At 39.3% G+C, this 17,559-nt stretch overlaps 1 protein-coding gene across 1 annotated transcript; it reads left to right on the plus strand.

Annotated features, from left to right (window-relative positions):
• Positions 1–8,532: 8,532 nt before the first annotated feature.
• LOC149050076 (uncharacterized) lies at positions 8,533–8,904 on the plus strand. The gene has a single exon (XM_089192117.1). It carries the CDS (start codon positions 8,533–8,535, stop codon positions 8,902–8,904), a length of 372 nt encoding a protein of 123 aa, XP_089048243.1.
• The last annotated feature ends 8,655 nt before the right edge of the window (positions 8,905–17,559 follow it).

A 17,559-nucleotide genomic window follows, 5' to 3' on the forward strand; every position in this document is an offset into this window, starting at 1 on the left:
GTGTACATGTGGGAATAAGCTTGGTTGTTTGTGTCATTAATGTGCTTTTCCTCCTTTTTATCAGGCTGATCTGTCAGGACCAGGGAGTGAGGATTTTAGCAGGCAAGCAGATTTAGGGAAATGTTCATGAGGAAAGTGACTTTTATTTTAAGCCTGGAAACTATCATTGTGAAAAGCCCATACTTGTGCTAATGGTAACTCATTCCTATTCTGATAAGCTAGATTTAGGAAGGACACCATTTCATGACATAAATTTGACATATACGCTGTGCACAACACTTCCATTTGACTATACTTTTATATTAGCCAATACCAATCCCTAAGTGTCAATAGGGTCAGGAAAAAAAATGAATGTACCATAACTCTGTAATCTTGATTTCATGTTAAAAAAAAATTATAAAGACCTGTTGATAACTGATGCAAGGAGAAAAAGAATATATCGAATTTCATGACGAGCTTTGCTCACCAAAAGAATTTATGCAAATGAGGCTGAGGCGGATCTGAGATCCGCCTGGCAATTATTAACTGTAAGAGAAGAACTGACTTCGCACCCACAGAACGACCGAGGTGTTGCGGATGAATTTTCAGTAATTACTTTTTTGGCACTTTTCGGCGTCCAAATTGCATGGCGAGAGTAACCCAAAACCTTAAAGCAGACCCTTCTTGTCACAATACGAATGTTTTCCAGATAGGGACACGCGTTAATGTCAGCTCCACTCGCGTGATTGCATTTTTCAAGGTTAAACCCTCGCGTGGATCTAACAACTCAAGTTTACTTTAAAGCGTACAATGTAAGCCAAAGTAATTTTATAATTTAACTCCATGATCGAAATTTTGTTTACAAAGGATAGTAACGGATCGACATCGACCTAGAGCGTCAGCTTCACTCGCGGGGAGTCAACCATTTTCTCTTGCCCCTTGCGCAACATAGAATGCAAATTTGCTGACCCACTCTATTGATACACACAACTCGACAGTCGTTAAGAGTTGAAAAAGATTAAGGTTTTTTACCAAAACCATGTATTTCCGATTTTTAAACGCTAACAAAAATTTAGTAATGGTATGTCCACTCCGGAAAATAATACCGCAAACAACAGCAAGCCCTAACCGCGATGAGAACACTCATGGATCACACAGCGCAACAGAACTCATTTTGTTTGTTTGTTTGGGTTTTTTCCGATAATATTGGCCTGTAAAGAAATATATAATGGAGTTTTTTTGTACCCTCCGCCGGCACCATATAATTGGCTAAATGCTAAGGAAGTAATATACTCTGAAGAGATCATTAAAGGAGTAAAATCTTTAAAATAATTTTTCCTGCTGGGGTTTCCTGGCGTACCACTGCGATCACAGCGAACCTCATGTATAAGGCTGCGAGAAAATAAACAAAGACAAGTAGAAAAAGTTCTTTACTCACAAATCTCTTTTACAATCTACGACCGATTTTACATCTCGTGTCTGAAGCAAGAGTTGGAAATGTAAATGCAATTTAATACGTTACGTGAAGAGGTATTTTACTCGTTGGTAATTTTATTCCTAAATTCGTTATTTATTTTTAATTGAAAAATCACGGGATTTGAGGACAGACACCACCAAGGCAAACACAACATCGACGTAAAAATTACCAGTCAACGGAACGTGCACTTATGATGTGTAATTAAGTTAAGGTTGGTTGGTCATCTAAACAGGAAAACTATCTTTTTCTATTAAAACAAACATTGCTTTTTCATCACGGCTTTTCGCGGTTAACGTTCAATTAAATCTGCAAAGGAAAAAAAATCAAGACAAGTAAATTTAATTATGTCGCAATTCAAAATTAGTTTGTCATAAGATGAAAACGCACAGTCTAAAATGAAACAACTCCCAAAGAGAGACAGAACCAAATAAAAAAAAAAGGAAAGATTTTGCCTTCAGATAACAAAAGCCCAAATAGGACTGACTACCCAAGAGAGACAGAACCAGGTGAAAAAAAAGGGAAAGGTTCTGCCTTCAGATAACAACAGCCCAAACAGGACTGACTACCCAAGAGAGACAGAGCCAGGTGGAAAAAAAAGGAAAGGTTCTGCCTTCAGATAACAACAGCCCAAACAGAACTGACTACCCAAGAGAGACAGAACCAGGTGAAAAAAAGGAAAAGGTTCTGCCTTCAGATAACAACAGCCCAAACAGGACTGACTACCCAAGAGAGACAGAACCAGGTGAAAAAAAGGGAAAGGTTCTGCCTTCAGATAACAACAGCCCAAATAGGACTGACTACCCAAGAGAGACAGAACCAGGTGAAAAAAAGGGAAAGGTTCTGCCTTCAGATAACAACAGCCCAAATAGGACTGACTACCCAAGAGGGACAGAACCAGGCGAAAAAAAAGGGAAAGGTTCTGCCTTCAGATAACAACAGCCCAAATAGGACTGACTACCCAAGAGGGACAGAGCCAGGTGAAAAAAAAGGGAAAGGTTCTGCCTTCAGATAACAACAGCCCAAATAGGACTGACTACCCAAGAGAGACAGAGCCAGGTGGAAAAAAAAGGAAAGGTTCTGCCTTCAGATAACAACAGCCCAAATAGGACTGACTACCCAAGAGAGACAGAACCAGGTGAAAAAAAGGGAAAGGTTCTGCCTTCAGATAACAACAGCCCAAATAGGACTGACTACCCAAGAGAGACAGAACCAGGTGAAAAAAAGGGAAAGGTTCTGCCTTCAGATAACAACAGCCCAAATAGGACTGACTACCCAAGAGAGACAGAACCAGGTGAAAAAAAGGGAAAGGTTCTGCCTTCAGATAACAACAGCCCAAATAGGACTGACTACCCAAGAGAGACAGAACCAGGTAAAAAAAAGGGAAAGGTTCTGCCTTCAGATAACAACAGCCCAAATAGGACTGACTACCCAAGAGGGACAGAACCAGGCGAAAAAAAAGGGAAAGGTTCTGCCTTCAGATAACAACAGCCCAAATAGGACTGACTACCCAAGAGGGACAGAGCCAGGTGAAAAAAAAGGGAAAGGTTCTGCCTTCAGATAACAACAGCCCAAATAGGACTGACTACCCAAGAGAGACAGAGCCAGGTGGAAAAAAAAGGAAAGGTTCTGCCTTCAGATAACAACAGCCCAAATAGGACTGACTACCCAAGAGAGACAGAACCAGGTGAAAAAAAGGGAAAGGTTCTGCCTTCAGATAACAACAGCCCAAATAGGACTGACTACCCAAGAGAGACAGAACCAGGTGAAAAAAAGGGAAAGGTTCTGCCTTCAGATAACAACAGCCCAAATAGGACTGACTACCCAAGAGAGACAGAACCAGATGAAAAAAAGGGAAAGGTTCTGCCTTCAGATAACAACAGCCCAAACAGAACTGACTACCCAAGAGAGACAGAACCAGGTGAAAAAAAAAGGAAAGGTTCTGCTTTCAGATAACAACAGTTCACATACGAATGACAAAACCGGGAAAAAAATTAAAAAATGAAGGTTCTTCCCTCACGGAGATAAGTCTGATTACACAAGAAATAACAAAAGATCGAGAGTATCTTCAGGATTCTACTTTCGAAACTGCGAAATAGTACAGTACGATTAGTAAGAAAACACACTAACCTGCCAAGAGCGCGTCATCTTATAGGGAAGGAATATTTGAGCTGTGATGTCAGGGTTCATTCCATAATTAGTTCATCTTGCTCATGTAAGGTTTAACAGTTTGATAATACACCATGTGATTTTAAGCATCTGTCACCTAACTATCACAGAAATAATTCCTTCTCTTGCTTCGAAAGCACAGAAGTAAAGGTAAACCTTGCTTTGCTGATTAAATGGTTTGGGCATCATCATTTTCGACTCAAAGGTTATTAAGCAGCGAGATTTATCGCGCGTCATCATATAGCTCTAGACAGAAATTATCAGGCATACAACCTTATCTAAAAGCCAAATTGGACAGGCCAGCGAGTAGAATTTCTTCCTCGCGAAGTTTTACACAGTTAAGACGTTACCTTAAGGAAAGAACGATGGCCCCTTTTCGCAGATACCGCCGAATATACTCGTACCTTCGCACAGAATTTTCGCGGGATAAGTTCCCGCGCTTACCTGATGATTGGGACTACTGTCTATTTTATACTGAAAGAGCTCCTCAGTATGGACGCCAGAAAAGTATTATCAAAATATCTACCCAATCGTTTTAAGTGTTAAATGATACTCTTGTATCTCCAGAACATACTGCAGTCGAAATCTCTCTTGAAAAAAAGGTCCTTACCGAGCGGCTCACCGGCTTCCATGTTGACTTAGGGTCAAAGGTCTGATCAGAGTGAAATATAAGTTGGCTAACACAATTTAATTTTGGTACTGTCGTGACAGAACAGATAATCGCTCTTTGCGTCACAAACCTGTAGATCACGAACAAAACATGCTGGCTACAATAACTGTTACTTGATAGTCATGTCACGCACTACAACCAGGCTATCCTCAAATGCCATGACACACTACGGCTTAGCTAAGCCGTTCTTGTCGCTGAATCATTCTACAATTATGAAATTGCCATTCACGCCATGAATGCGTAGTTATCTCCAAAGAGAAAATTGTGCAAAAGAGTCCTAAATTTACGTAGCTCTCCTAACGCGCAAGCCGCGCGGATCCTCGCGCCTGTTTACATTTTAATTGTTAACGTCAATTAATTTCACGCTCGAAGCCAAACACCTCGCTTTCACTTGCTAATTGAGCCCTCTCGCTTTACTTTGACAAGCCTATGGATCATTTTACGCATCCCTGGTGAGAATTCTTTTCTTGAGCAAAGCTCGTCATGGTTGAAAAATTATAATTAGTCGTAGGCCAGATAAAGAAGATTCTTAGAAAAAGAAATGTGTACAAATGTAAAAGCTAAGCAAAACTGTTTGAAACACCTGCCTGTAAGTGTGCATCATGTAGTATAGTCATTCCAAGAGGTCACAATCAAGGTAAGATAAGAAGGCAGCCTGGTTTATGGGGGATCCCTTTAATTCTATCTGGGATCTCAGGTGGGAATGGTGGGCTCCCACCAGCACAGGTGGGATCCTGCCTTAAAGTCTAGGCATGATCCCACCTGGTACATTCCAAAATCCAAATTGGGATCTCAAGTGGGATTTTTGGGATCCCACTGGGGATCCCACCTGGGACAGACCAGGGATCCCAGCTCCTGTTTTTACCTAGGTACACATGCAGATTTCTTATAAACATGTAATGTAAGCTTGTCATTACTAAAAAAATTTGATGCACACCACAAAAGGTGAACACATAGACTTCAAGTTTCTATTGAATCAGTTTAGGTTAGTCAGGTTAAGTTGAGTTAAACTTTCTTGATAATGATGCAATCAGGACAATTTTACAACTTATTTATAAATGTTAGCCTAGCTGGAGAATTGGTAGTGAACCACAGCCCTAGGTCTGGCATTAAATTTTGATCTTCAGAAGGTGCTTTAAAAATAGCAATTTGCTTATGCACAAAGGAACTTAATCCACCGTAAGAGGGTAGGCTATCCTTTCTTCATGTAAAAAATGCGGTGCTTACAATCTTTCCAAAAGCTCAATGAAAAGTGAGAGCTAGCAAGACTGATAATGACTATGTTATTTGTGTAAATATCAAGAGGAGGATAAAAAGTAGGATATGGTTTGCACAACTCTCATATTTGAAAAGTTTAGCCCATGAAGCTAAGGCACTTATATTCTTGCCTTGTGTATTACATGGATGCCAATTATACAAAAAAAGTTCCTCTTCATCTGCGTGCCCCAAACATAACAGGGGAACATGAATTTCAATTATGAGAAGGTATCCTTCAATTTCAGTCCTAGATATAATCAAAGGAGGATCCTTGCTTTTCCAGATTCCCACCTGTTAAAACTGACATAATGTTATAAATTATCTTGTGACCAATTTCTTATATCAATGGTTAGTTTGGGTATGAGCATTATTGTAAGAACACCATGCACCATTGAAAGCTTGCGAAGCCTGATTATTTAATGACATCCAAATAACATTACATGCCACAATGTGGTCACTACAACAAAATTATATAATCATCAATTCTCAACAAAGGAAGTCAGGTTACAGACTTGCCTTCTACAATTCTAGAGGGCTTAAGGTATAGAGGAATAAGTATAATGAACAGTTAGAAATAACATAAAGCTGATAGTTTGAAAGCTGAAAGATGTAGAGTACAATTCATCAAACTCTCTGCATCCAAACAAAAATGAGTTAACTACTGCCATAACTTCTTCCATACATTAATGTTTACAGGAAATCATTAATTTTTAGAGTAAAAACTTAATATGCATCTATTGCTTTCCTCGTTGAGAGTAAGTTATTTAAATGGTCTTCTTTCACGTGAGCTTGTTTTTGGGAAAAAAAGATTTGTCAAACTTTACTGCGCATTGTGTTTACTTTTCCTGTTTCTCCAAAATTTTAACTTTTGGGTAGGCACGTGTTACACGTAGGAGTCAATGGTTAATGTTTACAGGAAATCATTAATTTTAGTCACTAGGTGGCACTGTATTAACAATAGTTCTGCCAACCAAAAATACATATTTTCAGTTGTCTCATAATTTATGACTGTACAGGTCAATGGAAGGTACATTCCCACCTCTATAGGGACTAACATTACAACTACGTCTGGAAGCTGTAATCATCAAATTAACAAGCCAAGATCTATTAAAACAAAGTGCTTAAGTTTTCCAATTGGTCACCTTTGTTACAGTCAAGCTCACTCCATTTCATGGCCATCTTCAGCAGGACTATCCTGTTGCATGGGAAAACATTAAATGTTACTCACATATTCAAATAAATAACTGAATCAAAGGTTATAAGTTTTTTTCAAAACCTGGTTCCTTTAACCAATTGACCCTAAGAGTGACTAGCATGTTATTTCTCCTCACAAAATCATCCCCTGAATCACACATTAAGTGAACAAAATTAAAGGAAATGGTCACCAACTAAAGAAGCTGAAAACTGTTAAATAACTTATCCTTGCCAGCACCTTACAAAGCGTATAGAGATTGTATGGTTATCCAGATGGAGAATTGGGAAATGAACGAAAGAAAACGAGGAAGATAACTGTTCAACAACACTCAAACTGTCTTTTAATCCAAGATCCTCCAAACATGACAGACACTTCCTTTATCTTCACACGAATATACACACCCTTCATTTATATACACTCGAACATCGTAACAGAGATCAAATTGAAGAAAAAGCATGTTGATGTTGGGTTGTAAAGGCTTAATTGTGCTCCAGAAACAGTAAATGATGTTGAATAGATTGAAAGGATGAAAGTTCTTGAAACGTTCCATTTTAAATGAAAATTCATTAAATGCTAGTAGAGATGAAAATATATAGTCATAATTACTTTTCCATGTAAACATACCATGATGAATGTCATCTATGAATGAATTTAATCTCACTCATTTTGAACGTACAATCCAAAATCTGAAATGAATTAACTTGCAGTTGAATAAGAAAATCCTCAATGTGTTTTACCTGCCACTATCATTCTAAATATCAAAAACTAATTACTACACCAAATTACGTCAAATTGTTCCATCCATAGTCACTTTATTGTGATTTTTTTGACAATGTGCACTTTCTCTTCTGGCCATCTATTTTTATTATTTATCTTTTACCAGCTTCATCTGAGAAGAATGAAGTCAACACTGGTAATTTGACACATTTTAAGCAAATCTTACAACTGCTTAAATTTTGTTGGATAAAAAAATATAAAAGGCATAAATATAAAAGGCTGCAGTTTCCCTTTTTAAGTCTTGATCTTATATATTACAATTTTATAACGGGTTTATAGTCTTAAGATTTTTTTGTACATATTTCTTTCTTTCGTCAATTGACATATTTACAATTATTTTGATTACGTGTTTATAGTTTATTCTACTTTAAATATCGTTTATTTTGTAGATAGATATACCTTATATATTTATTTGCTTATTTTGTCTTCTAAATTTTCTCTTTTGTGAGGGCCGTACCTTAGAAAACTATAATAGGTTATTGCGTCTCCCTCTTTGAATAAAGTTATTCATTCATTCATTCATTCATTCCTTCATGCGAGCCGATTGGAACAAACCCGACCGACCTTCCTACCTCTGAGTAGCCCTTCTCAGTGCCGTCAATAAAAAGTAGAGAGTTTTCGTCCGTTTCAGCCCCTGCTTAACCCCTGTTGAGTCTGTCATACATATTTTACTCTCATTCACTAGTCTCTAGTCACTGGTCCCATGCCCCACCCACCAGGTTCAGATACTGATTGTCATTTGGTCACAAGCCATACTTTGCGGCCAGACACTTCATGTGACGACCCTGTTACCGACAAGAAAGTTTACGACCCGCCGGTGGAACAAGTCAAAAAATTCTGGGAGTTAGAAGCTATCGGTGTCTCAATACAAGAGACAGTGTATGAGAAGTTCTTAGATATTATTCACCTAAACAACGGCCGCTTTTAAGTCTCTTTTCCTCGAAAGAAACAGTACGCACTAGTACCGGATAACTACGCCTAAGCCGTTTCTCGACTGGCTTCTGTCCTAAAATGTCTAGAAAGAATCCTGGATTGTTTGAAGAATACAACCAAATCATTTTAGAGCAATCTTCACTAGGAATAATGTCCGATGTTGATCCTGACAAACCAGTCGAAATTGGTCACCTTATTTTTTTACCGCATCATTCAGTTATACGCAGAGACAAACAGACGACTAAAGTAAGGATAGTCTATGATGCATCTGTCAAGTCTGCTGGTCCGGTGTTGAACGACTGCCTTCCTGCAGGTCCATCATTGCTTACTGACATACCCGATGTACTGATGCGTTTCAGGTACCATGGTGTTGCTTTGGCGGCCGACTTTGTGAAAGCCTTCCTAATGGTCCAGAAGCTGACCAAGATGTTTTGCGCTTTCTTTGAATAGATGATCCTGATAACGAGCATCCAAACATTGTCGTGAAACGTTTCAACCGAGTTGTATTTGGCGTCACAATTTCTCCCTTTCTGCTGAACGCAACAATTAGACACCACGTAACCAAATAGGAAGCTTATCATCCCCAATTCGTGCGCGATTTTCAGGCCTCTCTCTATGTGGATGGCTTCAACAACGGAAACATTCATTAGAAGCTTGAAACGTTTCATCTACAGACGAGGTTTACCAAAGCTGGTTGTCTCAGCAATGCCCAAACCTTCTAGACTGTCGCTAAGCTCTTATCATCCCTCTTTGAGTTACCAGAAGTTCAGGGTTTCCTCTTGAATCATAAGGTTAAATAGCGATTCAATTTGGAGTTAGCGCCGTGGTGGGGCTGTTTCTTCGAACGCATGACTCGTTGCGTTTAACGTTGTTTCAAGAAAATCTTCAAGAACGCGAAGTTGACTTATGACGAGCTTTCGACTGCCGTAGTGGAAGTGGAATGTGTACTGAACTCGAGACCACTCACATATGTATCTTCAGACGATACAGAGAAACCTCTTACGCCATCTCACCGGTTGACAGGGAGGAGAGTCCATCCCTGATGAAGTTGCAACCGCTGAAGAAGACGAAACTGATGTCGAACTCCCCACCCGGAGACAGCGTTTTTTTTCTACATTGCTCGGTCAATTTTGGAACCGTTGGAAACGTGAGTATGTGGTGGATCTAAGGGAGCACCACAAGTCAAGTCAAATCGTGGCACGTGAAAAGTTAGAAGGATTGCGTAGGTGTATCTTGGAAACGAAGGTTTCGTTGGAGGAGCTACTGTTGAAGTTGCTTTGAGCAGTGGCAAGAGAAAACGTCTGAGAAGACCCTTACAAAATTTGCCTCCGTTAGAATTTCGAGAAGATGGGGATACGGAACAAGTTCTAGCAAGACCAGAGGCAAAGACTTTTCAAAGGCGGAGGTGAAGTGCCACTATCACAGGAAAAGATAGAAGACGAGAAGTCGATTAGTTTCTTCAAGAACAAGAGGACTCATTTTGAAGGAACACTGATCGAGGGGGGAAGGTTTAACACATATCTTTCGTTTTTTAATTTCAAGTTTCAATTTCCTTTTCCTCTACCCCCTTTGGATGACTTTTTTGTTCACGCGTGGCGCGCGTAATTTAAGAAATTAACCAATCACATCAAAGAACTTTAACCTTGACTTTGGAAACTGTCTTGGACATTTGGCGCGTATCTTGCTTGTTTTTTTTTTTTCTTTCGGAGTTTAGTTTGGTTGTTATTTTTGAGTTTTCATTTTCGCCAATTTGTTGTCCCTCAGTTTGGAATTTTCACGAAAAAATGAGCTAAAAATTGAAAGAAGCGGCTCTAAACAACTTCAGGTACACGTGGGAAGAGGAGCCGTAAAGGGGGTCCTTTGCACTTTTCGCGACTATTGATTATAAAAAAAAACGAATCACGGTAATCAATACTAATCAATACTCTTATTTCACGCTTCACGGTAAATAACATGATAATGGAAAAAAAAGATCTTACATTTTTGAAAATCTTCAGATCGTGAAATTTAAAATATATTAAAGTTCACACGGCAACCAGGTGGACAATCATACATAGTTTGATGCTACTCTGGTTTGCAGATTTAACGACTGTAACTGAAGAAGTTACAATTCATAGACCCAACGTTTCGACACTCCTGTCTAGTGCCTTCATCAGGGGTGATCTAAACGCTGCAACAAGAGGTCCTTTTATATAATCACTAATTAGCGGCCTTTTTTCTGACGAGGTGTAAATAGGCGTCAGGAAGTAAACCGCCATCGTCACGATTTAAAGGAGCGTGGGCGGAGTTAATATGCTAAGCCTCCAAACAAAGGCGCTGGTGGTAACGCCGATTAGTGGTGATATTTTAGAATTGTCCCACCCAATTGTATGGTTGGTTAGGTATGTATGCTCCGCTAGAGCTGAATTTTCCTTTTTGCAAAGAAAAACCGCTTTTTGGTGCTCTTTTAACTGACGTTTGGTCTGTCCGATGTATTCGTTGTCACAGTCATTGCAAGGAATAGAATAAATGGCGTCGGTTCGTTGTTCTTTCGTGACAGGATCCTTAGGTTTGGCGAAAATATGCCCCAAAGTCTGAAAAGGTTTTTGAGCAACTTTCACGTTGTGGCTATTCAAAATTCTCTTGATAGGTTCCGTAACACCCTGTATGTAAGGAATAACGGCAAAACCAGTCGCTGGTTCCCTTTCATCAAGAGCGTTACTATTTGTAACTGGTTTTTGGCAGTTACGGAGAAAAGTTTTTGTATAGCCATTTGCCTTTAGGACATTGGAAACATATTTCCTCTCCTCAGCCTTCGAATCGAGTGAAGATGGTAGACAGTCAGCCCTCCTAAGTAAAGTTTTGGCTACAGACTTTATGGCAAATAGGGTAGTGAGAATCGAAAGCGAGGTATTTGTCGGTGTGGGTAGGTTTACGGTAGACACATGTCTCTAAATTACCCTGAACCCCTTTGGACACATTTAAATCAAGAAAGGGCAAATGTCTATCCTTTTCGCGCTCAAGATGAATTGGATCGACGGCTCTACTGAATTCAAATGCGACAAGAGGCGCTCCGCTTCATTTCCGGATACCGCAGAAATAACATCATCGACATATCGTTTCCAGAAAAAGGGTTTAACCGGTGAGGTGGCTAAGGCCCTTTGTTCCACGTCTTCCATTACCATGTTAGCAATGACAGCAGAAACGGGCGAACCCATAGCTGTACCAAAAACTTGTTGATAGTAGGTGCCGTTATATGTAAATTGCGTGGTTTTGAGGCAAAAAGACAGCGGATGAATAATATCCTCCACAGGCAAAGAAGTTCTTTGTCCCAGGGAAGCATCTTCTCTGAGTCTTTCCTCCGCAACCTTAACGGCAAGATCAACTGGGATTTTGGTGAAGAGCGAAACAACGTTGAAAGATACTAATTCATCACAAGCGTTAAGAGTTTTATCTCTTATGAAATCCGCAAATTCGCAGGAATTTTTGACAGTGTAATCAGTATTCCCAACAACAGGCGACAAAATTCTCGCAAGATAACCAGAAATTGCATAAGTCCGAGAATTAACAAAAGAGACAATGGGTCTCAAAGGAATTCCCGGTTTATGAATTTTAGGTAAGCCATAAAAACGTGGCCATAAGCCGTCACTACTGTATAACAATTTGTACGTAGAGTCACTGATTCTACCAGCTTTTTTCAAATCAGGCAACATTTTGTTTAACTTTCTTTGAGTTTTACTGGTAGGATCAGAGTTTAAGACAGCATACGTACACCTTACACCTCGTCAGAAAAAAGGCCGCTAATTAGTGATCATATAAAAGGACCTCTTGTTGCAGCGTTTAGATCACCCCTGATGAAGACACTAGACAGGAGTGTCGAAACGTTGGGTCTATGAATTGTAACTTCTTCAGTTACAGTCATTAAATCTGCAAACTAGAGTAGCATCAAACAACGTCTGATCGTGAAATTTCTTCCGTATTTCATTCAAACCGTCCATTTGAATGTTTTTCTGCACGCGATATCGCCGTTTCGTGAGAAGAAGATCAAAGAACTGAATATAGATGTGATGTATTCGTTGTGGGTCTACCTAACAGAGTTTTGATGAAAATTCAACAGTTGCGAGTTGTTGCGGCGTGGAGAAATCGTCCCTAGCGAGTAGAGGTTCACTATCGGAGTCGGTGCCGCACTTATCTGTCTGGCTATCTTTTCCACGGCGTCGTTACCTTGTTCCGATGTTTGCTACTCTAATTCCATTTCACCTGTTTGTTTTTCCTCAGTCAGAAAGCGTCTCAGTAAGACATTCCATATTGTTAGCAGTATAATCCAGAGCCTTTATACTTTACCTAGTCTCCGTTGGTTTGAAAAAGGTGGCATGCATATTGATTGAAAGGGTACCTGCCTCAAACCTGGTGGTTCGGCCTGGCGCTCAGTTCTTTCCCTTAAGCGTTGCTTGTTACCCAGTCTAACATAATTTCCCGCCCACTTTCATTCAATTTTCTGGCTGGACCAAGGTGGTCTATCCGATAGTGAGACTACTCGTGTGTGTACTAGTTTGCCGCCCACTGTGCAACCTTCTTGATTCTCTCAAAGACCGTATTGGCCAAAAATCGCGAGTACTGGAGCAAAGTAGGAAACTGTTCCTTTAAGTGACCCACAACACGTAAATTTCCTACTTGAGTGGTGAGGCAAGAGCGCAAGTTAATTTCAGAGCTTGGGTTCAACTCGTATAGCAGATGTTTGAGAGCTTTTACACTATTGAGAATCATTTTGACGTGTGAGGGCTAGGCGGTCGTAAGGAGAGCTTGTAAAAGTTTGCCATTTCAAAAAAAACAAAATTCTCTCGTCAGTCGTAACGGAGGACAGAAAACAATTTCTTTTTTTCACGTACCACGACTAGCATATCGTTCACAGTTCACTGCTTTCAACTTTTTTTACGATGACAATTTAAGGCAATTAAAAATAACAGATCGAATTTAACGGAAACCCCCTTACGGCCCCTCTGAGAACAGCGAATCAGTGAGACAATACGCTAGAATCGTATGGGCTTCTCTTACACCTTCACGTAATGTCACCAGTCTCAAGTGTTTGCCCCAACAATTTTCCTCTAGCGTGTCATGCTTCTCTAATAAGTGTGGAAAATTACGGAGAAAAGTCACCTTTAACTCGTGTTTAAACCAGTTATTTTTTAACGTCTTCGATTCTCTTTCGATTATTTTCGTTTCGTGATTGTCTTCTCCTTGGAAACTTAAATTTTTCTGCTATTCAATTCGGTAACCTCTGCTTCGTTTTTCAGTGTCTTTAAACCGAGCCTGTCCATGATCCTGGCAACTCTGGCCAATGAAATATGAAATCTCTCCACAATTTGTTTGCGCTGCGGAAGATTGAGTTAAATAAAGACAAGCTAGGAGTAGAATGCCTTATTTCAAACTTGAAAATAAAGGAAAACTTAGGCTTCGACAATGAAGACATTTATAGAATTTCATTCTAGAACTAAGAAAAAGGAGTTCTTATTGTACCAATGACTTAATTTTCGAGTTTACGCTACATGTGCCTTTTTAGCCAAAAATAGGGTCGGAAAGTAACAATTAACTCGCCAAGGAAATCATTAACAGTCATTTAACTGACAAATGACCTAAAATCTAGCTGAGAACTGATAAATGGCCGAAATTTTGACTGACAACTGACATTTGTACCCCCCTATCCAGACTCTCCTGTATTAGCGAGAAGTTCTGGGAGTATCAGAAGAAACATGATCAACGTTTGCTCGTTGTGAGCGGTAGCTCAGCAGTGTTAGTCGTTAATATCCACATAGTTTTATTATTGACGTAATTTGTTGCAGCTTATGCAGTTATAAACATTATTTTGTTATAAAGTCTCCAATGATATATAGCACTAACAGTTTGTACAATCGATATTCGATGGTTTCTTGTAACAATTACTCACGTCGTTCGGATTGTCAGATTTGTAAATCCTCAACTGGGGATCCAAATCCTTGAGGTATTAGTAATTCCCCAGCCTAACTTTTAGCGTAACTGGCAACGAACGTAGTGATGTCGACCTTGAGATCTTAGAGCTTGTTATATGAAGGTAGCTTAATTACACTATTGTCCAAGTCTTTTGAAGTACCTTCCGCAGTTCCTTTGGTCTTCTTCCAAAATATCTCACCTTTTTCGAAACGAATAAAACCGAAATCATTCGACACGTTTTCGGCAGCCACTGAAAGCAATGCCCAAAGGAATAAACCGAGCCTTCGAGGTAAAAAATCCAGCGGTGTCACCCATTTCAGTAAGTCACAAATAATCCGGGCTGGAGTCGTAATGAGAGTGATCTTTTGTGATATCGGCAGCCTTGTAATTCGTTGGCAGTCCTTAGTGGCAGCCTCACCGAGACTAAGCTTGGGTGTTAAAACGGTAAAACGAATGAAGTTAGCGGTTCGTAACTGAGATCATATACGTGATTTAAACTGGTTCTTTCCCGGCTAGTTCCATTAGCGAGCTAAGAGTATCAAAGCTTATCTGATGCGTTTGCTCACTTTATGTTCGAATTGATTTGACTGAACTGTTTTCGACATAAAGTTATATTCATCGTTGACTTGCTACTCACAAGTAGTTGCCACTCGGTTTCTTCATTGCATTTAAGTGCCGCTCTCGCTAAGAGCGGTCCTCTCGACTTCCCGACGGAGAAAAGTTTTCTTTCATTTTTTGCCCATGAAAAGGGTTTAGGACACATGTTTCCAAAATAGTTAAGTTGTTCTCCAATTCTCTTTTTTTGCGTCGCCACAAGCCAAAAATGATTTTTGGTCAGACCACCAGTGTGGACAGCGATCGAAAGTGTAAATTTCACAGATTTTGTCAGAAAGGAGGGCTAGTTCATCGCGTTCCGTGTGCAAAATCTTGGTAGAAACTAGGAATTCTTTCCGAGTGTATGCGTGTTGTTTTGTTGAATAACACAGTAACGTCTTCCAACTTTTTTGTGTGTCCTTTAAAGCAACGCAATATGTCTGTAATGACTAGAGTGCCATACTTTATTCTTTAATTTTGATCTTCTCCACACGGTGCGTAGCTCGTTACCAGATATTTTAACGAAGATTATCTTTTGTTTACTTTGTAAGTCACGCAAGCGCGCAAGCGTTACGACCGATCACATTTACGCAACGTTTTAGGACAAATCGGCATCTATTCTCCATTCAGTTGTTATGAAAACCTGAAATCCTTAACGTAGAGGACAAAAAAACGAAGTTTGAACGGTCGAAAGGAGATCTTGGTCGAGTTTCAGAATTATTATGCAAATAATCATTGACACTAGTGCAATTGAGAAAACACATGGATTTGCGTTGTTTTTAAGATGTTGGTGGATGAAAGCTACTGATATACCCGCGGGTTTGAGGCAATCGGTGGTCTCATTGGTGTATAAACTATACACTGATATGGTTTTTTTAGCCCGATTAACGCCTGCATTTTGAGATTTCTTTCGTACAAATGGGTGAATTTTGGTATGCAAATAAAGGTCGAAAGGAAGGCTCTCCTCTGATCACGCTTGTATGAAAAATATTTCAGCTGAAGTTTCCATATTTTGTCTGTGAACTAATTGAAGGCACCTTGTAACTTGTAGCAAGATAGAATTCCGTGAGCTATATTATTGCAGTCGCTGCGCGCTGGACAAAATCTGTGAAATTTACACTTTCGATCGCTGTCTTCACAGGTGTACTGGCTAAAAATCATTTTTGGCTTGTGGCGACGCGAAAAAAGAGAATTGGAGAACAACTAAACTATTTTGGAAACATGTGTCCTAAACCCTTTTCATGGGCAAAAAATAAAAGGAACTTTTCTCCGTCGGGAAGTCAAGAGGACCGCTCTTAGCGAGAGCGGCACTTAAGTTCTCATTTTACTGTTTCACGGATCTGCTTGTTTCTTGCAAAGTACTTTATTGGTAAGATAGGTTACAAAAACAGAGAAATTGAAATCATTTAAATACAACCTTTACCTTCCTCCATGTAAGCAGTCATGTAGAAGTACTTCTTCTGCGCCAGTTTTGTCGAATCAGGTGTTTCAGAAAGGTTCAATTGCGGACAGCAAATTTGTAAGCGTAAAAACTGTATACATAGATTAAAACCGTCATGATAAAGATATTTTTTTGTATCCAAGATTTGAGGATTTTAGCTCTTGAAAGTTAATATGCTCTCTCCTGGTAAACCCTTAAAGATCTCCGTTGGAAAAAATTAATTGTGCTCCTCATTCAAATTTGAGAACAAAGTGCACCTGGCGTACTTAACAAAAAAAACGGCTGAAAGGAGGATATTAAAAAAAATAAAAGGCAACTCTTAGGCACTCGTATAATTTGGATTTTCGTCAAGGCTGTGAAAGTTGATTTTTATCTGCCACTAACCTGTAAATCAATAATATCCTTTAACTTTTACTTTTGTTTTTTTTTTCTTTTAAAGATAGATCTTATCTCTCACTATATTAACCAAAACAAATTAAAATTTATGTCATCCGATCATCTTATGGTGTCAACAGAATAACAAAAGAAAGATGAGAAATGCCACTGAAACGATTGAACAAATTACAGTAGCGGTCTTCATGTTCATAAACTTTTTTAGTTTTTCATTAAATAGTTGAAACCTGCAAAATGCCACGAGAAATATTTGTATAGGCTATCAGTGCTAAACTACTCTACCTTGATCTTCGCACAGAAACTCCAAAGTTTACAAACGACTTGACAATAATTTAGAGGTATCAAAAATTGCATCCATGAAAAGGCATTTAAGCATGCACTTCAATAGCGCTGCAATTATGAAGTGCTCAGGTAAGTTTTAGTTTATAGTGTAATTTGGACATCAAACTTCAAGTTGCCCTGGCACTTTTAGTGATCCGCGTTTTCTTTTTCAAAATATCGCGCCATCTTCTCCGCTGAGCTGATGCAACTCTTAACTTCAGCAATTTAAATGAAACTGCGCAAATAATGCGGCGTATTTTTAAAATAACAGAAATAGCAGTTTTTAAATGTTCAAAAACCTTTCCTGGCTATGAGTTGCAGCTTCGACTATATCGATCTTGAATTATATAATAAGCTCAGTTATGCACGCATTCTGATTGGTTCTCACTTATGATCTATTGGAGGACAGA

Source organism: Pocillopora damicornis, chromosome 2 (assembly GCF_964200805.1).
Source record: "Pocillopora damicornis chromosome 2, jaPocDami1.2, whole genome shotgun sequence".
NCBI lineage: Eukaryota > Metazoa > Cnidaria > Anthozoa > Scleractinia > Pocilloporidae > Pocillopora > Pocillopora damicornis.

Bases quoted from the DNA above. Each gene is read 5' to 3' on its own strand.
- LOC149050076 (XM_089192117.1), top strand. From the start codon at position 8,533: ATGTCTAGAAAGAATCCTGGATTGTTTGAAGAATACAACCAAATCATT.